This window comes from Notolabrus celidotus, chromosome 6 (genome assembly GCF_009762535.1).
Source record: "Notolabrus celidotus isolate fNotCel1 chromosome 6, fNotCel1.pri, whole genome shotgun sequence".
In the NCBI taxonomy this organism is placed as follows: domain Eukaryota; kingdom Metazoa; phylum Chordata; class Actinopteri; order Labriformes; family Labridae; genus Notolabrus; species Notolabrus celidotus.
In genome coordinates, this window is record NC_048277.1 from 2,358,803 (window position 1) to 2,380,621 (window position 21,819).

Genomic DNA, 21,819 nt, shown 5'->3' on the forward strand with positions numbered 1-21,819 from the left:
TCAACACAAACTAGTCCATGCATTTGTTATTTTTAGGATGGATTCCTCGTCCTAAATATGTTCTGTCTAATAACAGGAAAATGAGAATTCAGTCAAAAGTGTAAAAATGAAATTGTTTCAAACTCAATCAAAGCACACTGACGGGTTTGTCTAGAATAAACAAACTTTATTTGACATGTTAGTGTGTATTTAAAACAGTGGACACATTGGGACCAGCTTCTGTCTCCATCAGAGCTGCTGTCAGTAGTGTCCAACATAAAGTGGAGGATCAGTGTGATCCACACTGCTGCTTCATCACATCTGTCAGTGCTGCTGTTTGTTTCATTAGAAGGTCAGTCAGCACCATCTAGTGGTCTGATAGTAGAACTACAACATGTGATCAGTGTGTGAACTGACACTGACTGGGTATTACAGGTAAGAATGACGTCACTCTGAAGGTATGAGGATGTGACAACGCCCTCAGGTCAAACGGATCAGACACACACGCGCACACACACACACTCACACCAGGACTGAAGAGGGACACACGAGCAGCTTCTTCTCTCCACATGAAGGCGTAAAGTGTGTAAGCTGACCTGAACTCACTTCAACAGGTAAGAATCCTTCCTCTCAAACATTGACCTGTTCTATAGTTTGTGTTTGTGGAGTTCAGTCAGCAGCAGATTCATCTGGAGGTCTTTGCACACCGTTTATTTCCTATGATTCATTCACACCTTATCAGTCTTCTTTCCGACCTTTAGACAGTTAATGTGAGCTTTCACTCCAGTAACTTCACAGAGTGAAATGTAGACTTTATCTTTCAGGGAGAGGTTGATTTTTCTTAGTTTCACTTTTGTTCTCAAGCAGAAGTGAGCAGTCTTTGTTCAAACTTTCTTCTTCTGTCTTCTTCCAGACCTGCCAACACTCCAGATTCTACCTCTTTTCAACTTCCTCTCCCTCTGTACTCCAGAGGTGTTATTTCTCCTGATAATCTCTCTATTTCACCTTGATGTCAATCTAACGAGTATCCGGGTTTTAACAGGTTTTCTAACGAGAGAGAGAACCACACAGGGATGACTCGGCTCTGTTTCTGCTGAGCTCTGATCCTTCCTCCAGAAAAACAATCCTGCAAACAGAAACTGTTTGGTTGTTCTGTAACACTGTTTTAACTTCCATGTGTCTGATATATTACTGTGGTCACCACAGTGTGTTTCAGGGAGAGTGTGGGGGCTGTGTTTGGGATCATCAGATCCTGTTTGTGGCTCCAACAAGGTTTCTGTCAGTCCTGAATTGTTGTGTCAAGTACCTGAGAGGAAGGATAACTAATGTGTGTCCTGTGGTGTAAAGCTTGTTGTAATGATGAACATGTTGTTGTGTTTGTGTGAAGGTGGAGGCTCTGCTATGAATCAGTGTGAGGACGGAGAGGAGGGAGCCCCTCCCTCTAAAAGCACTCTGTGTGGGGAACATGAAGCTCAGAGGTGAGATGAGGATCTCTACCTGTCCATGACCCTGCTCCATGTCAGAGCTCAGCACTCACATCACTGTGTGTGTGTGTGTGTGTGTGTGTGTGTGTGTGTGTGTGTGTGTGTGTGTGTGTGTGTGTGTGTGTGTGTGTGTGTGTGTGTGTGTGTGTGTGTGTGTGTGTGTGTGTGTGTGTGTGTGTGTGTGTGTGTGTGTGTGTGTTGAAGGCCAGAACAGCAGCACAGACCAGACTCTCCTGGACCTGTACCTGGACCCAGCTGTGTGTCCTTTAGGAGTGATTGGTCTAAGGATCTACCAAATGAATTCAAAGATGGCCGTCAGTCTGATGGTCCAAAGTAAGAATCGATCACAGCGTTTTTATCAGAATCAAACATTAGAAAAGTTTGTAGTAAATTTCAGCAGCACTCAAACCTGGAAGATTTTCAGAGTTCATGTTTGTTCATCAGTGTTTGTGATTCTGTCAGAGTCCAACATGAGAGACCAGACTCTCCTGGACCTGGACCCAGTTGTGTGTCCTTAAAGAGTGACCGGTCTATGAGTCGATTTATTAATTTCAAGTCAGTAGAGCTGAGTGCTGATGAAAGGTAAGCCTCTCAAAGTGAACTTCCTGTTGTTGTGTGTGAAACCTTTGTAACTGTGGTTGGTGTTTTCTCTGTGAAGGTGAACATTAGTCACTGGTTGTGTTTCTATCAGGATCAACACAGTAAACAGGATTGGAGGCAGAAAGAACTGTACTCAGCATGTAGTATCTTCATGTGTGTCCTGTGTTTGTAGGAGGATCCAGCAGTGTTTCTACCAGGATCCACTACATAGAATCTATCACATCAACACTGTGTGTCATTATATTATATACACTACATGATATTATATTTGTTCCACAGAGTTCAGAGATCAGAGGCTCCCATTGGTCAGTCTGCCCAGCAGCATCAAACCCAGCTGGACTCCATATTGATGGTGAGTAAATGTACAAACACTGCTCCTCCTGAGAATCAGAGCACATTTTAATGAAAGCCCCAATTCCAAAGAAGCTGGGGAGCTGTGTAACACATTGATAAAAACAGAATTTGATGCTCTGAAAATCATTGAACCCCTACATATAATTGACAACAGTGCAAAGCAACATATCAAATGTTGAAACTGAAAAAATGTTTCAGAAAAAATATGCTGATTTTAAATTTGATGCCAGCAACACGTTTCAAAACAGGGACAACAAAACACTGAAATAGTTATGAAATGCCAAAAACACACCTAAAGGAACATCTCTGAACTAAATGAGGTTATTTTACATCAGGTTAGTCACATGACTGGGTTTAAAAAGGACTCTCCAGAGAGGCTGAGTCTCTCAGAAGGAAAGAGGGGAAGAGGTTCACCACTCTGTGAGAGACTGAGTGAGCAAATAGTTCAACAGATTCAGAATAATGTTCCTCAGAGTAACAAAGAGTTAGTGGATTTCATCATCTACAGTACATAACATCATTAAGATATTCAATCTGGAGACACCTCTGTACAAGAGGGACAAGGACCAAAACCAAGACTGGATGGACCTGATCTACAGACCCTCAGGCAGTACTGCATTATAAACAGACATGACTCTGTAGTGGAAGTCACTGCATTACAAACAGACATGTGTAACCCAGGTCCCATGTAATTAAATTTAAAACTAGAGTTGTTAATACTATGGGACAGGGCCTGAGCTCTTTTAGAACAATACAACTGTAATAAGGTTTGTAACTTTAGTAAGGTTTTTAACTTTAATAAGGACCACCACAACTGTACTTTAAATGCAAAACCTTCAGAGGTATTTATTTATACAAAATGAAATAAAAGGTAAAAAAAACAACTATAACAAATATATAGAATACTTGAGTTATATTCAACAGTTCTCTGTTACTTTCCAAACACTAATACATCAATAAACATTTACCTGTGGGCCCACACACACAACATTAAAACAACCTGGTATTCAAAACCTTAACCCGTTGCAGGCCTGTTGAATGTAGCTTGGGTGCGGTGTGGCCTAAAACGGTGATGGCCGCTTCACTCAACTGAGCTTAAAATAAAAAGCACGTGCACAATGTTCAGTTAGTACTCACAAACTTCCAGTTGGATTAGTATGGATAGGCGGGGACAAACAATGCAGTCTCACGAGGGCAATGGCGCACAATGGCGAAGTTCAAAGAAGACGAAAAAAACAACAGGGCCGTCTGTTGGAAAAACCCGTCTCGACCTCTCTCTCCAACGTCCGTCCTTTAAACATATCATTCAGTTAAGCCACAGTATCAAACACTATCTCTTGTTGACTTAGCATTAGCTCGCTTTAGCATCTTAAATGCTAAGGCTACGATACACAGGCACATTAACACTGTATGCTACCGCTAATTAGCATGTCGCTAACCACGTTACACATTCAGTCTCATTAACACTAACAGTTAGATATAACACGAAATACAGGCATACACATTATATTCACCTCTTGCAGGTCACAGAAGTTTAAATCAGGACCACGAGTAGTCGACCTTCACGATAAAACTTAACTGCTCCCCACTCAGAATATCTCCATCTCAGCTCTCTGATCGATAGCGTCTGCGTCTCCCATGCTGCATGTTCACCTTCACCCCACACTAACCTGCACCACTAGTCCCGCCCCTTACGTAAATGGTGTACTCTGATTGGCTCGTGAGGTTGATAACAACCAAACACAACACAAGAATGGGATGATTGACATAAGACAGGTATCAAGTTAGATTACACACAGAAACTAAACTGCTTCTTCATCTCTCCTTCTTTCCTAATCACAAATGTTTTAAATGAACTTAAAACCTTTGTAAATACTTTATCTTTTAACTGTAAATAGTCAAATGTATTAAACTGAAAGTATTATATTTATTCCCTTTTTACAACACTTATTTTAAACAGTTTTAAATCTTATGAATCTTCTCTTGAACATATTATGAACTTTTAATACAACTATTTATTATACTTTTAACATTGTATTTTATGCACTGTAACCGAAATGATTTTGTACAGGGCTACACCTGACTCTGTAGTGGAAGTCACTGCATTACAAACAGACATGACTCTGTAGTGGAAGTCACTGCATTAAAACAGACATGACTCTGTAGTGGAAATCACTGCATTAAAATCAGACATGACTCTGTAGTGCTGAAAGTCTCTTCTAGCTGTTCCAAAGGGTAGAACAAAAACATTTGGGGATGCAGCTCTTTACGCTCCGAGACGCTGGAACATCCTGCAGGAGGATCTGAGAAGAGACAGAAATTCATGGGTTACACGTGACGTCACACAGCATTCACGGCGCCATCTTTAGGGAGAGGCACCCTACTGCAGGCAAGATGGCGCCGCCACAACATCCACACCGGAAGTCCATACCGGAAGTCCATACCGGAAGTGATTCTTTAACCCCCTCTCTACCCAATGCCGGATGCTTCGAACTGGAAGTTTCTTCTTCGTGTAGCGTATTGATTGCATTAGTCTGTCGCTGCTAAATCAATTAGCAGAAAGCTAATTGTGATAGAGAGAGTGAGTGAGAGAGATCCCGCTGTGTATGAAGAACAGAATAATGTAGAGTGTTAGTGTGTGTGGGGGGAGGGGATGAGAAGGAAAAGACTGTAAGTAAGAGGGAAAATACACTCAAGCTGTACACAGAGATCTATATTCACCACAAAAACAACAGAGGCTCCCCAGGATTGTGTACTGTACATCTATCATCAGTGGCTGACAGTGGTGCCTCAAGTTGAAATATTTTAGTCCTAATATTTTATGTTGATTTGGAGTTTGTAATAGCAAAAGTGCATTGTTCATTTTCAAGTACAACATTATCAATACAAAAGGGTTAAGACATCATACATATAACATTAAAAGAACATAAAATAAAGTATAATTCTACATTTCAAGTAGGGGTTGGATGGAAAGAAACAGTAGCTATGTATACATTTGCAGTTTTTCTAGTCATTCTAATTGAAGGTTCCAACTTCAATGTTTTCATGGACGCCAAATAAAGTGATCTTGTTAAGACATTGGTGTACATGCATCAAGCATTCAATCTGAATAAAACTGTTTGACAAGCTCAGAGTGTTTACGCCCATCTAATGTCTCAAAATAGAAGGAGAAACCATTCCCTCCGTTTGTTCTTGTGGTTAATGAACACCCCTGTCACTGTGTCATTGTAACGTGTTACAAATTATGTTAAAAAAGAAACAGTCACCACACACCTCTACATTTTCCTCCTCCACTCGCCCCTGCACCATAGATAACATTCTGCTCTTCTCTCGTGACTGTGGATCTACTCTGGATCTGTATTTAATTCATTCATTAATCTTTACATGTGATCACATAGGCAGACAGCATGCAAGGTAATTTGGAACAAACACTACAGCAAACTGTACTGAGGTACAGTCAGGCTAACACAACATAAAATAACATATGACCCAGACAAAACAAGAGAGGCATATGCAGATGTCATCACGGCAGCATCATAATCAGCTTTAAGTATTTCAACACACACTCGGAACAAAAGGCTGTGCATGGCTGAGACGTTAACACTATAACTTAGTGATTCGTGCAGGCTTCTAAGTAACTTGAATTCTCAACAGCCTATACACTTTTGGAGTCAATCAACAAATCAATAATACTGATACGATGAAAATGTAAGTGCAAAAAAGTTCATAGAATTACGCGTAAACCTACGTGTTTTTGAAGGCTTTTATTTTGCGTTCACGTTCCTGTTTTTCAAGGCTTTATTTTTGTAACTTCCGGTTTGGACTTCCGGTGTGGGTGTTATTGCAACGTTTTTAGCTTTGTAACTTCCGGTATGGACATCCGGTATGGACTTCCGGTGTGGATGTTGTGGCGGCGCCATCTTGCCTGCAGTAGGGTACTCTTGTCTTTAGGACCGACCTGAGGCCGAACATTGTCTATTTATGACGGAGTATTAGGGCCACTTAATAAGTAAAGAAGGGGTTTCCAGATTAAAGTAATACAATGAAAACAATAATTGTATAAACTTCAGAGTAAGAAAGTCACCACTTATTTCATTATATTACAACTCTATTCTGGTAGATTTATGAGTATATTAGTGATTTTTCACCAGAGCAGGTTGTTGATTTAATAGAGCCGGGCGGCCGGCTGATGGCGCTACGGTCCTAAAGATGGCGGCAGCAACAAAAGAGTCATGTGACTGAAACCCATGAATATTGAGACTTTTAAACCTGAACTAAAAACAATCTATCAGTCTGGATTATATGTAGGGTTTTAGTCATTTTCATCTAAATTCATTATTTTAATGTTTAATATTTCTTTTCAAATTGTTCTATTGTTTTATATTTCTTTAACTATTCATCATTTATTATTTAAATACTGATTTTTATTTCTATTTTTGTTCTTTTGTTTTTCTTAAACTTGTATTTTTTCTGTTGTTGCTATCCTAACTATTTATGTTTGATTGTTATTTTTCATGCTTTAACTCATGTTCTAACTCTTTTCCTTTAATTGTATAATTACCTACATTTTATATCTATTGGTGTCCATTAGTCTTTACGTCTAAATCCATTTGTGTTTTAATGTGTTCCACTTTTAGCCTTTCTGGTCTTCAGTCAAGTTCAAGTTGACATTTTGTTCTGTTCCAGCTGCTCCAGGAGAACATCATCAGATTTGTAAAGACCGAGATGAAGAAGATCCAGAGAGTTCTGAGTCCAGATTACCCAGAATGCTTAGAGAGTCAGAGTGAGGATGAAGAGCAGAGGAGGAGCAGAGAGGTCTTTCTGGAGATCACTCTGCACTTCCTGAGGAGAATGAAGCAGGAGGAGCTGGCTGACTGTCTGCAGAGCAGTAAGAGGATTTGAACACATTTAACATGATGGAGAGAGGAAATGGAGACAACATGGGAGAGGTTTACATTTCAAACTCTGCTGTTAATATGATGCACACGTTTGTATCACATCTATGAGCTGTGAGAAACTGTTCACAGCTGATGAAGAGATTTCAGAGAGGAGGAAAATCAAATCCATCCTGATGTCTGAAAGTGTAAATTCATCAGACTGATTGTAGCTTCAGATCATTCATCACATTTCTCTTTGGTTCTTTCAGGAACTGTTGTTCCAGAGTGCAGACGTAAACTGAAGTCTGATCTGAAGGAGAAGTTCCAGTGTGTGTTTGAGGGGATCGCTAAAGCAGGAAACCCAACCCTCCTGAACCAGATCTACACAGAGCTCTACATCACAGAGGGAGGGACTGGAGAGGTCAATGATGAACATGAGGTCAGACAGATTGAAGCAGCATCCAGGACACCACACAGACCAGAGACCACCATCAGACAAGAAGACATCTTTAAAGGCTCACCTGGAAGAGATCGACCAATCAGAGCAGTGCTGACAAAGGGAGTGGCTGGCATCGGGAAAACAGTGTTAACACAGAAGTTCACTCTGGACTGGGCTGAAGACAAAGACCACCAGGACATCCAGTTCACATTCCCCTTCACTTTCAGAGAGCTGAATGTGCTGAGAGAGAGAAAGTTCAGCTTGGTGGAACTTGTTCATCACTTCTTTACTCAGACCAGAGAAGCAGGACTCTGCAGGTTTGAAGAGTTCCAGGTTCTCTTCATCTTTGATGGTCTGGATGAGTGTCGACTTCCTCTGGACTTCACCAACAATCAGGTCCTGACTGATGTTACAGAGTCCACCTCAGTGGATGTGCTGCTGACAAACCTCATCAGGGGGGACCTGCTCCCCTCTGCTCGCCTCTGGATCACCACAAGACCTGCAGCAGCCAATCAGATCCCTCCATGGTGTGTTGACATGGTGACAGAGGTCAGAGGGTTCACTGACCCTCAGAAGGAGGAGTACTTCAGGAAGAGATCCAGAGACCAGGAGCAGGCCAGCAGAGTCATCTCCCACATCAAGACATCCCGAAGCCTCCACATCATGTGCCACATCCCGGTCTTCTGCTGGATCACTGCTACAGTTCTGGAGGATGTGCTGAAGACCAGAGAGGAGGGAGAGCTGCCCAGGACCCTGACTGCGATGTACATCTACTTCCTGGTGGTCCAGTCCAAACGGAAGATCATCAAGTACGATGGAGGAGCTGAGACTGATCCACTCTGGAGTCCAGAGAGCAGGAAGATGATCGAGTCTCTGGGAAAACTGGCTTTTGATCAGCTGCAGAAAGGAAACCTGATCTTCTATGAGTCCGACCTGACAGAGTGTGGCATCAAGATCAAGGAAGCCTCAGTGTACTCAGGAGTGTTCACACAGATCTTCAGAGAGGAGAGAGGACTGTACCAGGACCAGGTGTTCTGCTTCATCCACCTGAGCGTTCAGGAGTTTCTGGCTGCTCTTCATGTCCATCTGACCTTCACCAAGTCTGGACTCAGCCTGATGAAAAAAAAACAAAGATCATTCTGGGGGTCTAAAACATTCAGAGGCAAACCTGAACCAAAGAGTCTCTACCAGAGTGCTGTGGACCAGGCCTTACAGAGTCCAAACGGACACCTGGACTTGTACCTGCGCTTCCTCCTGGGTCTTTCACTGCAGACCAATCAGACTCTCCTGAGAGGTCTGCTGACACAGACAGGAAGTAGCTCACAGACCAATCAGGAAACAGTCCAGTACATCAAGAAGAAGATCAGTGAGGATCTGTCTGCAGAGAGAAGCATCAACCTGTTCCACTGTCTGAATGAACTGAATGATCGTTCTCTAGAGGAGCAGATCCAACAGTCCCTGAGATCAGGACGTCTCTCCACAGAGAAACTGTCTCCTGCTCAGTGGTCAGCTCTGGTCTTCATCTTACTGTCCTCAGAGAAAGATCTGGACGTGTTTGACCTGAAGGAATACTCTGCTTCAGAGGAGGCTCTGCTGAGGCTGCTGCCAGTGATCAAAGCCTCCAACAAAGCTGTGTGAGTTCATGAGTGAGACATTTCAAATAGAATTCATTCTTTTTATTTTTAATATATTTTATTGGCATCTTTTGAAATGATGACATCATCACATGTACATTACATGAGCATTTAGACATAGTTTCATTACAACCTCTCTGAACTTTCATCCTCAGCCTCTGTCCACCCCTCTATCCCACCGTAACAGAGACAAAGATCTGGACTCAAAGGTCATAACAACTGGCATCTGTTACAATGTCAAGCAAGCAGAGTAAAAATCAATCAATCAAATAAATAGATAGGTTAAACAAAACAAACACAAAAATACATTAAAATCAAGGAAAACAGAACACAATATATACAAATAAACAAGGAAATAATAATAAATCAATAAATAAATACATAAATAAGGAAATAATATAATAATTAATTAATTGATTAATTAATTATAATTAATATACATACATATGTAACCCCTTTCTGAAACATGTTTTCCTCCACTCCCCACATTTCCTGTCTCTCTTCAGCTTTCCTGTCATTAAAGAAAAAAAATGCCAAAAACAAAACTTTAGAAAAAAAAATCACACAATTCTCTCTCTAAATAAATGACTCTATGGTTAACCAGAGGAACTCTTTTAAATGTTCAAAATAGTACCAGGCGCTTGTATTTTAAACCGTTGGGGTCCATGAGTTGGTGCACATTTGTAGAATGGTAATCCTTAAATCCATCAACACACTCAGCTTCCAATATGAAAGTCTTCAGATACTCACGCGACCACGGTTTATTTAATTTGAACCAATCCAGCAGCAGGTTAATGGAACAGCAGCGGGCAGGATGCAGCAGAATGCTGTCTGTGAAGAAACGCAGCTCCGGCACTCAGGGTCTGTCCACACTGGCAGTAGCAACAGTTGCTAAAACAAACACTCCTGCCAAGTCCATGGTCTCCTACCGTCCTCAGGGAAAACTAGGTCCGTCTGTCAAAGCAGAATGTCCATCATGAACATGGTGCTAGCTTACCTAGCTACTTTGGGTCATATACAAAGTAGAAGTAGAAGTAGAAGTAGGGAGAGAGAGAGAGAGAGAGAGAGAGAGAGAGAGAGAGAGAGAGAGAGAGAGAGAGAGGGGAAAAAACAAAAAGCCAAAAAACAAAAACGAATTAAAGGGAGAGGGGATGAGGCTCCCTGCTAGCTTCTTTACCCACCCGTCCCCTCCTAAGTGCACTTCCCCAAACGAAGTGAACTGCAGGTATATAACGCTTCTTGAACTCCAGGAGAACATACCTAGACACTTTACTATCTCCTAATTGGAGAGATAAACTAAGAACAGAGAGAACAACACGTTTAACGCTACAGTTATCTCAGTAAGAGAGGAACAGAACCAAGTGCTGCACCAGCCATCAAGGCCCGCCATCCAAAATGGGACTGAACCCTGGTCAGAGTGGCTGAGACTTAAGTGTAGGCCTCATATGAATTATTACCATATGCCATTGAAGATCCTTCCAAATAGTTTGTGTTGTCCCGTCTTTATTTATCGACCCTCCTTCTCCTAAATGAGTTTAATTCTTACACTGCATGCATATCTATACTGCCTGTAATGTAGAGAGTAAGTACAGGCAGAGAAAACCAGCTCATCCCATGATGGAGGCTCAGCACCATGTGCACATATACTGGAACAATGTCTCCTCTAGATTAACCTCTGAATGCTGTAGTTCTAACTATAAAAACACTAAATGTTTCTATTATAGTTAGGAGCTTTGTCAAAGTCCACTTTTTTGGTCATTTTAACACATCATGTATATTCAAGGTTTGACCTTATGTCACTGAAATAATCATCACGCATTTATTCCCAACCGGACCGACATGAAGACATATTCTAATCTAATGACAGTTGAACATGTTTGACCATAAGTTTTAGAGGTTTCTGGGTCTTAATCTACCTTGTCTTCCCATCAAGCCATCAGAAAGGGCTCATCAGACATTATATCACACATCTGTCCTCATATGCAATCATCTGAATATATTTCAATCAGGAGAGACACAATTTGAATATTAAGGTTATTTATTACAACAGAAATATTTGGCATATGGTCTCTATGGGGATAATGTTATGAGCGTAGGATGCGGGAATTTGGCAGCTGAAGAAATCCCCCTGGAGTCCAGACACTGGTGGTGGTGGTTGATGATCCAAGGAAATGAAGACTTGCAGAGACCAGGTGGAGACGGGGAGGTGGAGGGGTGCGCACCATCAATGAAAGAAGGAACTAGCTGGAGAGAGAGACACATTTAAAAAGACAGCAGCGAGTTGATAGGCTGATGATAAGGGCATGTCACTGAGCTATTGGATGACGCCGCTGCTGATTAGCCAATGACAGCTCCGGAGCCTGCAGCTGGAAGCTGGTGAGCTATTGAATGAGGGAGAGAGAGTTAAACTGCTGTGATTGCTTTATAGTCTTCCTGTCTGAACTTTCGCTAGAGCTACATTAAATGGCACCTGACCTCTGAAGAGAGAAGAGGGGACAGAGAAAAAACGAACTGTCCTTTTGAGATGTTCCTCAGTCTTCACGTGTGACTCCTTGTTTTCACTCTGGAGCCTCTCCACCTGTTTCTAGAGGAGCTCTGTCACTGTGGTCCGACAGACAAACCTCCATTTCGTTGATGCATGGTTCATAAGCTTTGATTATTTTACACATCACATACAGTGACTGATAAATAGGCAAAAGTGAAGCTTGAATATCAGACATGAAAGTGGACCGTTCTTCTTCCAGTTCAGATTTTAGCGTGGAGATGGTCAGCATCTCGTCCTCTGAATTCCCCTCAGTCGATGCTCCTTCTCCAGGGTTAGCTAGCTTAGCGGGCTCAGAGGTGATCTTTCCTTTTTGAAATGTCGTTCCCCGTCTTCCAGACATTAGTGGATCAGCTTATACACCTAAGTTAACTTAGTGCAGTCAGACGAGTAGAGTGTTTTGCTTGTTGGAGCGTTTATATGTAGAAATATATCAAGGCCTTCTCAGAGACTCTCTGCATGTGTCTGCTCTAGTCTGTCACCAAACCAGAACATAGAATTAATTCTGTTCATGACAACTGAAACCATTTGTTTGTTCTCTTGATCTTCTTCAGGCTGAGTGGATGTAACCTGTCAGAGAGAAGCTGTGAAGCTCTGTCCTCAGTCCTCAGCTCCCAGTCCTCCAGTCTGAGAGACCTGGACCTGAGATACAACGACCTGCAGGATTCAGGAGTGGAGAAACTGTCTGCTGGACTGAAGAGTCCTCACTGTAAACTGGAAACCCTCAGGTCAGTATAAAGCTGAAAGTCAAATCTTACACAGAGACAACAGCCCAATGAATGTTGGTGACATCAGAAAGCTCCACAAGACACTGAGGCTCCTCAAATTATCAGTAAGGGTAGGCCAGGAAATTCAACTCATTCAACCAATCTTCAGTCAGGTTGGCTGATTAAAAAACATTTAAAGACAAGTACAATAAAAAATATTCTTTATTAAATATTAGAAATATGCATGGCTTTAATCATTTGAAAAATAATAACAGCTTTGACAAATGTTTACATGTCCTCTCAGGCTCACTGAATGTAACCTGTCAGAGAGAAGCTGTGCAGCTCTGTCCTCAGTCCTCAGCTCCAAGTCCTCCAGTCTGAGAGACCTGGACCTGAGATACAACGACCTGCAGGATTCAGGAGTGGAGAAACTGTCTGCTGGACTGAAGAGTCCTCACTGTAAACTGGAAACCCTCAGGTCAGTATAAAGCTGAAAGTCAAATCTTACACAGAGACAACAGCCCAATAAATGTTGGTGACATCAGAAAGCTCCACAAGACACTGAGGCTCCTCAAATTATCAGTAAGGGTAGACCAGGAAATTCAACTCATTCAATCAATCTTCATTCAGGTTGGCTGATTAAAAAACATTTAAAGACAAGTACAATAACAAATATTCTTTATTAAATATAAGAAATATGCATGTGTAGCAGGAGTGGTATAATTTAAATAAACAGCAACACCACCTAGGGGAGTTTCACCACCAGGAAATTCTAATATAACAAATAAGGTCACAGGTTCAAATATACCACGGGGCAAGAGACGGTTTTGAAGAAATTAAATTACTTTTATTTAACAAAAGGAAAGAAAACAATTTCAAAATATGCAAATAACAACTTAAAGAACAGAAAGCTAAAACGTCTGCACTGAAATCAGTTCATAAAACAATGAGCAAGTAGGCACAGGAAGGGAAGGGTAGACAGGGCAGAGGCTTACCAATGTGGCAGGAACCAAAACAAAAGGGGAGGAGTCCATAAACTAACCACTGTGACACTGCACACCAACAAAAGGAACTTGTGAAGAAAACACCACCACCAGGAACTGGACTGCCGCAAAAGCCCTCTGCACCTGTCGCACACAAAGGGGAAAGTTAAAAACAGGCCATAAACTGCTCATTCAGTGCAGACAAACATAGGAAAATAAAGGATAAGGAAAACCAAAGAAACCAAATTTCAAGAAACACAAATAAACAAATTAACACAAAAGGAAATTATTTAAATGGAACAGATTCAAAATGAATCACAGTAATGGATTATTAGGACTCTTTAACATTGGCAGTGGGTTATGTGTGGTCCGGTTCTTCAGCCACGGATCACTAATAAGTTGAGTTCACTTCTTTCTTAGCTAGAAACTGAGCGCACAAACATTTAAAAAACAGGCAGATAACACTGACTTGCCGACGAAACAGTCCAACCCAGACCAGCCTCAAGCAGAGGGGAATGCCGTCCTCGCTCCAGCAACCAGCTGAGATATGATAGAGGACACCGTTAGAAGTGCGCAATTAACGCACACACACACACACCACAATGTCAGGAGAGAAAGAGGAGCGTGCATCACCTGTCTTAAGGTAGCGTCCGCCACGACGGCTTAACACGCCAAACGATAGCCTCTGCCACGCCAGCAATTTCCCTGCCACACCACGCTGCAGCCACCTGGCAGGTGAGTGGGACGGAATGAGAGAAAGAGTGTGGGTCACACACACCTGTCTACAATGGACGGCACCACCCAGCAACCTTGAGCGACTTAAAGCTGCCACAGTGCCATGCAGTGGCAGGGAGGGAGAGCCAACTCACCACACATGGCTTTAATCATTTAAAAAATAATAACAGCTTTGACAAATGTTTACATGTCCTCTCAGGTTCACTGGATGTAACCTGTCAGAGAGAAGCTGTGAAGTTCTGTCCTCAGTCCTCAGCTCCCAGTCCTCCAGTCTGAGAGACCTGGACCTGAGTAACAACGACCTGCAGGATTCAGGAGTGGAGAAACTGTCTGCTGGACTGAAGAGTCCTCACTGTAAACTGGAAACCCTCAGGTCAGGTTTCCCCTCTCATCATGTTTAGGTTATTTGTATTAAAATGGTCAAAACTTGAACTCTTTTGCTTACTGTATGTTTTTTTCAAACTCCAGTCTGTCAGGATGTCTGATCACAAAGACAGGCTGTGCTTCTCTGGTCTCTGCTCTGAGCTCCAACCCCTCCCACCTGAGAGAGCTGGACCTGAGCTACAACCATCCAGGAGACTCAGGAGTGAAGCTGCTGGAGGATCCGCTCTGCAGACTGGATACACTGAGGTTTAACAGACAACAAGAGCTCAAACACTGAATGTGTAAAACATCTTATTTCACAGAAAAAGATCTCTCTATGTTTAACTCTCTTCAGAGGAGTGATTGGACCTGAACCAGGAAACACACAGACCACCAGAAGACTATCAAACAGAAACAAAACAGTTCAATAGAAACTAAAGGAGAAAGGAATCCATTGTTACTCTCTGAGATTTTCTTTTACACTATCAGCAGTTTAACCCTTTTTAACTTTCAGACAGAGATCTAAGACTCTCTTTAAGGGATGCACTGACTCACTTAATGTCAGCTCAATGATCATCTCTCATGATCAGCTGATTGATCAGGTAAACTACTGCTGCCCTGTCTTCTTAAGATGACATTAATACACATCTGATTTCAGTCACTGTTTAGAGAGAATTATGACGCAGACTGAACGAGCTTCTCTGACAGCACAGTGAGTAAAGGTTGTGAATTAAGATACATGAGGACTCTCATCAGTGTTGACACCGTACGTCTCTGTAAAATGTTCTCTGATAGTTCATTTGTTGTATTGAAACATGTTATCATGTAATACACAATCCTGTGGACTGACTACAGCATCACTTCTTTTATGGTGATGTTAGACAGAAAAAGTCAGAAGTAAACACATTATGATCAAATATTATAGAATCATGTTATTTATCTGAAAATGTCCAAACTGTACTCTTGTCTTACGATCTAAATGTTGCTCTAAACAACAACTTTTAGTTTTCTGCTGAAAGCTGTCACGTTGTCCTGAACTGCAGAAACTGGTCCCACTGCCTCTCCTCTCACAGGAGGAAGTGGTTGATGATGTTCTGGAGGGCAGGAGGTGGAAACCTTTTGGACATGAAGTGACATTGTACATGTTCTTATTACTCAGTGTGCAAGTTCAAGATGAAGGTTAACATCTAGTTTAATGATGAAACCACATCAAACTTCAAATCTCCGACTGATCTGTTCTTGTATTGGTCCATAGAGGCAACCATCTGGATCCTGGCTGACATGGGGATGTCTGTATTGTTGATCTGATTGTCTCTTTGTTTAGTGAGCCCTCAAACAAACCTTCAGAGCTACAGAGAAACGCCTCCTTCATGTGTTCACTGTGGTGCAGTGAGCAGTGCTATGGCTGGCTTTGGTAGGGTGAGGCTGTTAGCTTGGTTCCCAAACCTTCACACAGCACATTTGATGGATTCAGTCTGGTCTTCATCCACACAAGATTTCTCCTGCTCGGTCTCAAAGTGGCGTTTAACACCAGAGGTGTTCAGAAACACACACACTCTCTTCTGTCCACAGGGGTCTGTACAGAGTCTGCACTTTCTTCTTCATTCATATTTAGGAGAGGAGAGCCCACTCCTTCATATCTCTATCTGCAGACACTGTTTAGATTGAAAGTCTATTTAGAATGAGCTTTTTATACTGCAGAGTGAACACAAGCCCTAAAAGAAGAAATGAGTCTCTTTTTAAAGGAGGAAAAGAAAGTCTCCATGTTGGAGGACAGAGCAACAGCCAGCCTTTACTTTTTGAATCTTTGACTTCTTCTTCTTCTTTTTCTCCGAGTATCTCAACACTGTCAGAAAAAGAGACAGAGTGATGGAGACAGCTGGCTCAGAGGAGTTTCAGCCTGTTTCTCTGTCACAGGGACAAACTGAGGAACACTGCTTCATGTTGAACAGCAGGTAGGACTCATGTTGGACTGAACATCACTCTGACTGTGATTCTTTCTCCAGGGTGGACCATGGTGGAGAGCAGAGGTTAAAACCTGGAGTGAAGAAGTGTAAGTGTGGAATCAGTTTGACTCATGAGGACCAAACAGCAGACTGTCAGCTAACAAAGAATAAAGCCTTCAGGTGTGTCTGATGATAAACTGCTGCTGTGTTGTGTCTTTGTCTCTCCATCAGATGTCTGTGAACTCACTCTGGACTCAAACACAGTACACAGAGAGCTCAGACTGTCTGAAGACAACAGAGAGGTGACACGTGTGAGAGAGGATCAGCCATACCCTGATCATCCAGACAGATTTGACTACTGGCAGCAGCTGCTGTGTAGAGATGGTCTGACTGGTCGCTGTTACTGGGAGGTCGAGTGGAGAGGAGGGGTTGATATATCAGTGAGTTACAGAGGAATCAAAAGGAAAGGAGACAGCTATGACTGTGTGTTTGGATCTAATGATCAGTCCTGGAGTCTGATCTGCTCTGATAAAGGTTACTCCGTCTGTCACAATAAGATAAGAACAGTCCTCCCTCTCTCCTCGTCCTCTGACTCTCACAGAGTAGCAGTGTATGTGGACTGTCCTGCTGGCACTCTGTCCTTCTACAGAGTCTCCTCTGACTCTCTGATCCACCTCCACACCTTCAGCACCTCCTTCACTGAACCTCTGTATCCTGGGTTTTGGTTGTCTTCAGGTTCCTCAGTGTGTGTGTGTTCTGTGTAGCAGGGAGACTCTCCTCTCTACACAAACACTACACACACAAACAGCTGCTGAAGAACAGTGTACCCTCTGCACTAACACACACACACTTCAGCTGATCATGTGACTGTTTCTGTCACATCAGCATGAATGTCTGTTATCAAAGAGCAGGACTCAGTGGAAAACTGGCTCACTGAACTTTACTTATTTACATCTCTATTGTGAAAAAATCTGTCCTTGTTCAAACTTTGTTTCTTCAATGTAGTGATAAGAAAGTTTGTCAGAAAGTCTGAGTCAGATTGATGAAACTGTTCTTCACCTGCAGAGTTCAATTTAACTTTGAAAGAATATAAAACCTATAAAAATAACTCTGTGCATAGTTTACATACAGCTAAGAAAATGTGTTCTTCAAAGAAATGTAAAGAATCAACAAATAATCTCAAATCTACTTGAATATTATAAACTGCTGAATAAAGACAGAAAACATCATTGAGTCTGGTTCTCTTTTTCTAAATGCTGATAAACTGATTAGTTCAGATGAAATTTCCTGTGGCTTTAATACCTTTGTTTCAAATGAAGGTGCTTCTCTCTAAAAACATGATCACATTGAGGGCAGTCCTTTAGATTATTTAGAGGAACATTATCGCTGCATCTTACATTTTGAGCCCCTGACTAAATGAAGTAGTGATATTATTCAAATTGTAAAAACAGCTGGTCTGGCCGTGATGAAATGAAGAGTTCATCAGTGAAAGAAGAATCAAACGACACTCTGGAAGCTCTCACTCATATCTTAGGACGATCCCTGGAAACTGCTGTCGTCCCCAAAGAGCTTCAAAAAGCAAAAGTTATACCATAATTCAAAACAGCTGATCAAAGTTTACAAACTATCGTCCCATATCCATCTCACCTTGTTTTTCAACAATCCTAGAGAAGTTAATTTAAACTAGAATATTCTAATAAATAACACAAATGAGGAACTGGAGAGAGGTGCACGATGATTCAAACTTAATAAACTTTCATTAAATATTAAAAAGTCAAACTTCATAATATTAGCAGGAAGAAGCAGGAGGAATCAGAGGGACTATGTTAGAGTGTCAATAGAAATAAAATATACCAAGTCTCTCACATTCAGTTCTTGGACACACTCGTGGATGAGAGTTTAAAAAGAAAAAAACATTTGAATATGATTCATAAAAAATGTGAAGTCATTGGGGATCATCAGCAAACTTTGAAGTTTTATAAATGTGTTTATTAACTTAATATTATTCTATGATTCATCTCTATTTGATCTATGGTAATATTGTCTGGGCAAATACTTACCTCTCCAACCTTCATCAACTTCATTTGTTACAAAAACACTTTGTGAGATTGACAACTTTCTCTAACTCCACAGAAGCTTCTGCTCCCCTTTTCAAAAGACAGAACATTCTTTAAGTACATGACAGAAATATTCATCAGATATGTGTTTATATACAAATGTATGTTTGCACCCTTTTCGTCTCCCTGAGGCTCGGCCCCCTGCAGCTCCTCCTCGTCCTCCAGACCAGCATCGTGGATCTCCTCTTCATCTGTGTGAAACAAAGCAGGACGTGTTCAGAGACAAATACAGTGACTCCACCTTGAATGAGGAGATCCCATGATACAAACAAACACTGTATGCAGAACAAACACATCCTCATGTGAGTCAGTCTCTGTCTGCTCCTCTCCAGTAAACCTGTGAGTACCATCATCCCTCTCACCTCCTCCATCAGGTCTCTGAGGCTCCTCCTCATCATCCAGTCCCAGGACGTCGATCTCCTCCTCCTCGTCAGCAGGAGGCGGTGGAGGATCCTTGAAGATCTCTTCAGCATCAGGACGCTGGATGACGTTGTTCCTGGGCCAGAAGAGTCCGTCTGAGGGGGAAAGGTTTCACATATTGAACTGTATTTATTTATTTATTTATTTATAGATGAATATGGTGTGAGGCTGTAATGTGTCGTTGGTGTTCATGTAGAGTCAGCTAGATTAGTTCTGGACTCTAAAACACATTTTATGTGTAACCTCTTTAATCATTCTTTAATATAACATTAAACACATGAACACAGAAGTCTGAAGAAAGACTTTCCAGTTTACCAAACTCTTCCTGAGTAAAAGAACTCAGTTAAAGTGGCTTTTAAATATTGAAGAACAAACCAGAGTAGTCTGAAAAGCAGACATCTGTTACCTGCACAAGTTTACAGACTACAGACAAATGTTCATGAATATTTACACAGCAAAGCTAAAGTTCAAACTTCACTTTAAATCCTCATCTCACTTTAACATTTGAACTTTTTTGTTGCTCCATTTAAAACAACTCTACTAAAATCCATTGAACACAGTTTGAACATGACGACCTGTTCGAAGGTTCAGTGAGGTTGAACACATGCAGGGAACGATTGAACTGTGAAACACTGCTCAGTCTGAAAACATCAACATGTCTGTAGATGACTGAAGTCATCAGCTCTGGTTTTAAATACAGTAACAGACACTTTCTCTCCCTTCATCTCCTTCACTCAGACCACACTGAGCTGATGCTGCTCTGACTCTTTCATTCTGCTTCATTCATCTTCTAATATTTGGACTGACACAGCCTGAGCTCTGATTCAATCAAACTCATCCACACAGACACAGGACTGAGTTTTTTTCCAAGTTATGTCTTCTTCAAGGTGACAAAACATTACAGAAGCCCTAAAAGGACATGGTTAAAACTTTTTTCTCTCCGTTCTCTCAAGATAACGAGTTAATTTTAAAGCAGTTAAAATTAACAGATGTCTCTGAGTCATCTGCAAGTGAAAATATGATCAATAATAAATGTTTCTTATGACTTTGTGTCTACAGCTGTCAATAAATGATCAATTAGCTTATTATTGATCTGAGGTGAGAGGTCGGATGTTGTATTGGAGGGGTGTTTTCTTTTCTCTGTTCCATCTTGGTGCCAGAGAAACCAACAACATGACCGTTCTACTGCAGATACAGAGAGGAGAGCAAACCTGACTGTGGGTGTTTATCAGACCACCAGGGGGCACTAAATATCTCTTCTGTTATTTTCTGTGGGCCTTCAGACTGCTGCACAGAAGGAGGCTCAGTGTGACTCAGAACATGCACCAGGTGGTTCAGAGGTTTTACACAGCGTGGGTTTTGCCAAGTATCACATGTATAACACATTGTATAACATCAGAGACAGTCATATGTTTATGTTTACGTTTATTTATCAGGCCTTCCTGTGGGAATGGGAATTGGTTGCAGATTTAGAGCCACCCCGTTCATGTTGAGCTGACTTTGTGTTTGCATCTTTGAATGAGATGCAGGTTTGATGTTTGGGGGCTTTGGGAGGGGCGACCATACATTTTCTAGTTATATATTGTTTTGAAGTTATATTTTGGGGCTTTTACACCTTTATTTGGAGAGGACAGGACAGTGGATAGAGGAGGAAGCTTGGAGAAAGCAGGGGGTTTACGCGTGGGAAAGGGGCCGCAGACTGGAATTGAACCAGGGCCGTCCGCTATATGGGCGCACAACTTAACCATTAGTTAAAGCCTGCACCTGACCATACCTTTTTGACCCCTGGTTGCTAGCTTTTCCACCTGTACTTGCATTATTTTATTTTTTTCTTCAACAAAGAGAAAAGAGAAAGAGCTAAAATGTGAAAGAGGTGAAGCAGGGACCACTCAGGACCCCCAGACTCTGCAAAGCTCCAGAAACCCTCATATCAAAGCAGGCCCCCTACACCATCCTTGTTCCTTTTATTCATCATTGTGTTTATTTCACATATGTCTTTGAATTTTCTTGTCAACACAACTTAACCAAGGTAGACCTTGCAGATATAACTTGTTGTCTGGTCCATCGTTTGAAGGAGTCGTGTGCACACATGTACACATTAGAAACCAGAATCAGGGACTTATACACATGTCTCTGTGTTTTTGGTGCACATAAACGTAAACAGGGAATAAGAAAAGGAAAAAATAACCAACAGGACTCTTACAGCTGAGAAACTTCAACAGAGTCAAATCAAAACTTCATTTAAAGGAATCTTCATATAATACGTACAATATTGTGGAACCCCAAAAGTTCTAAAAGTGGAATTTCTTATATTGTCTGGTTTTATATTGCACACTTCTTTTTATATTATGTGTAAAATATATTAACTTGTGAACATAAGTTAAAAAGTTGTGCACAATGCAGCTGTTTGTGGACACAAGTTGGTACAGCTACAGAGTTCCATCAGAACACTGGGACCTGAGAGTTCTTTAGAACCCGGGTCACACATGGGGCATTGTTCATCACAATCATCATGAATTCATATAACTCAAGAGTGAATACAGCAGAGCTCATTTCAACTGAAACACAAACCTGCTAACACGAGAGAGAGAGAGAGAGAGAGGTAAAGAGAGAGAGAGAGAGAGAGGGAGAGAGAGAGG

At 41.5% G+C, this 21,819-nt stretch overlaps 2 protein-coding genes and 2 long non-coding RNA genes across 4 annotated transcripts in view; 2 read left to right on the forward strand and 2 right to left on the reverse strand.

Annotated features, from left to right (window-relative positions):
* The first annotated feature begins 1,041 nt into the window (after positions 1-1,041).
* On the forward strand, positions 1,042-17,876 carry LOC117814659 (NLR family CARD domain-containing protein 3-like). Its single transcript, XM_034686122.1, has 12 exons — positions 1,042-1,457; positions 1,668-1,796; positions 1,926-2,045; positions 2,343-2,415; positions 7,104-7,305; positions 7,564-9,367; positions 12,464-12,637; positions 12,921-13,094; positions 14,534-14,707; positions 14,803-14,964; positions 16,704-16,750; positions 16,875-17,876. Exons 1-12 carry the CDS (start codon positions 1,336-1,338, stop codon positions 17,405-17,407), a joined length of 3,714 nt encoding a protein of 1,237 aa, XP_034542013.1. The 5' UTR covers positions 1,042-1,335; the 3' UTR covers positions 17,408-17,876.
* LOC117814663 lies at positions 3,238-4,163 on the reverse strand. Its single transcript, XR_004631608.1, has 2 exons — positions 3,932-4,163; positions 3,238-3,708 (listed from the first exon to the last, which is right to left on the reverse strand). It is a non-coding gene; the product is annotated as an uncharacterized LOC117814663 (long non-coding RNA).
* Positions 12,880-14,642, reverse strand: LOC117814662. The gene is made up of 4 exons (XR_004631607.1): positions 14,233-14,642; positions 14,069-14,139; positions 13,612-13,743; positions 12,880-13,080 (listed from the first exon to the last, which is right to left on the reverse strand). It is a non-coding gene; the product is annotated as an uncharacterized LOC117814662 (long non-coding RNA).
* Positions 17,877-21,752: 3,876 nt separating the features above from the next.
* The window catches only part of LOC117814660, a 2,903-nt gene continuing 2,836 nt past the window's right edge, over positions 21,753-21,819 (forward strand). Inside the window, exon 1 of the mRNA XM_034686123.1 lies at positions 21,753-21,782. The gene's annotated coding sequence lies outside the window, so the exon portion shown is untranslated. The remainder of the gene's footprint in view (positions 21,783-21,819) is intronic.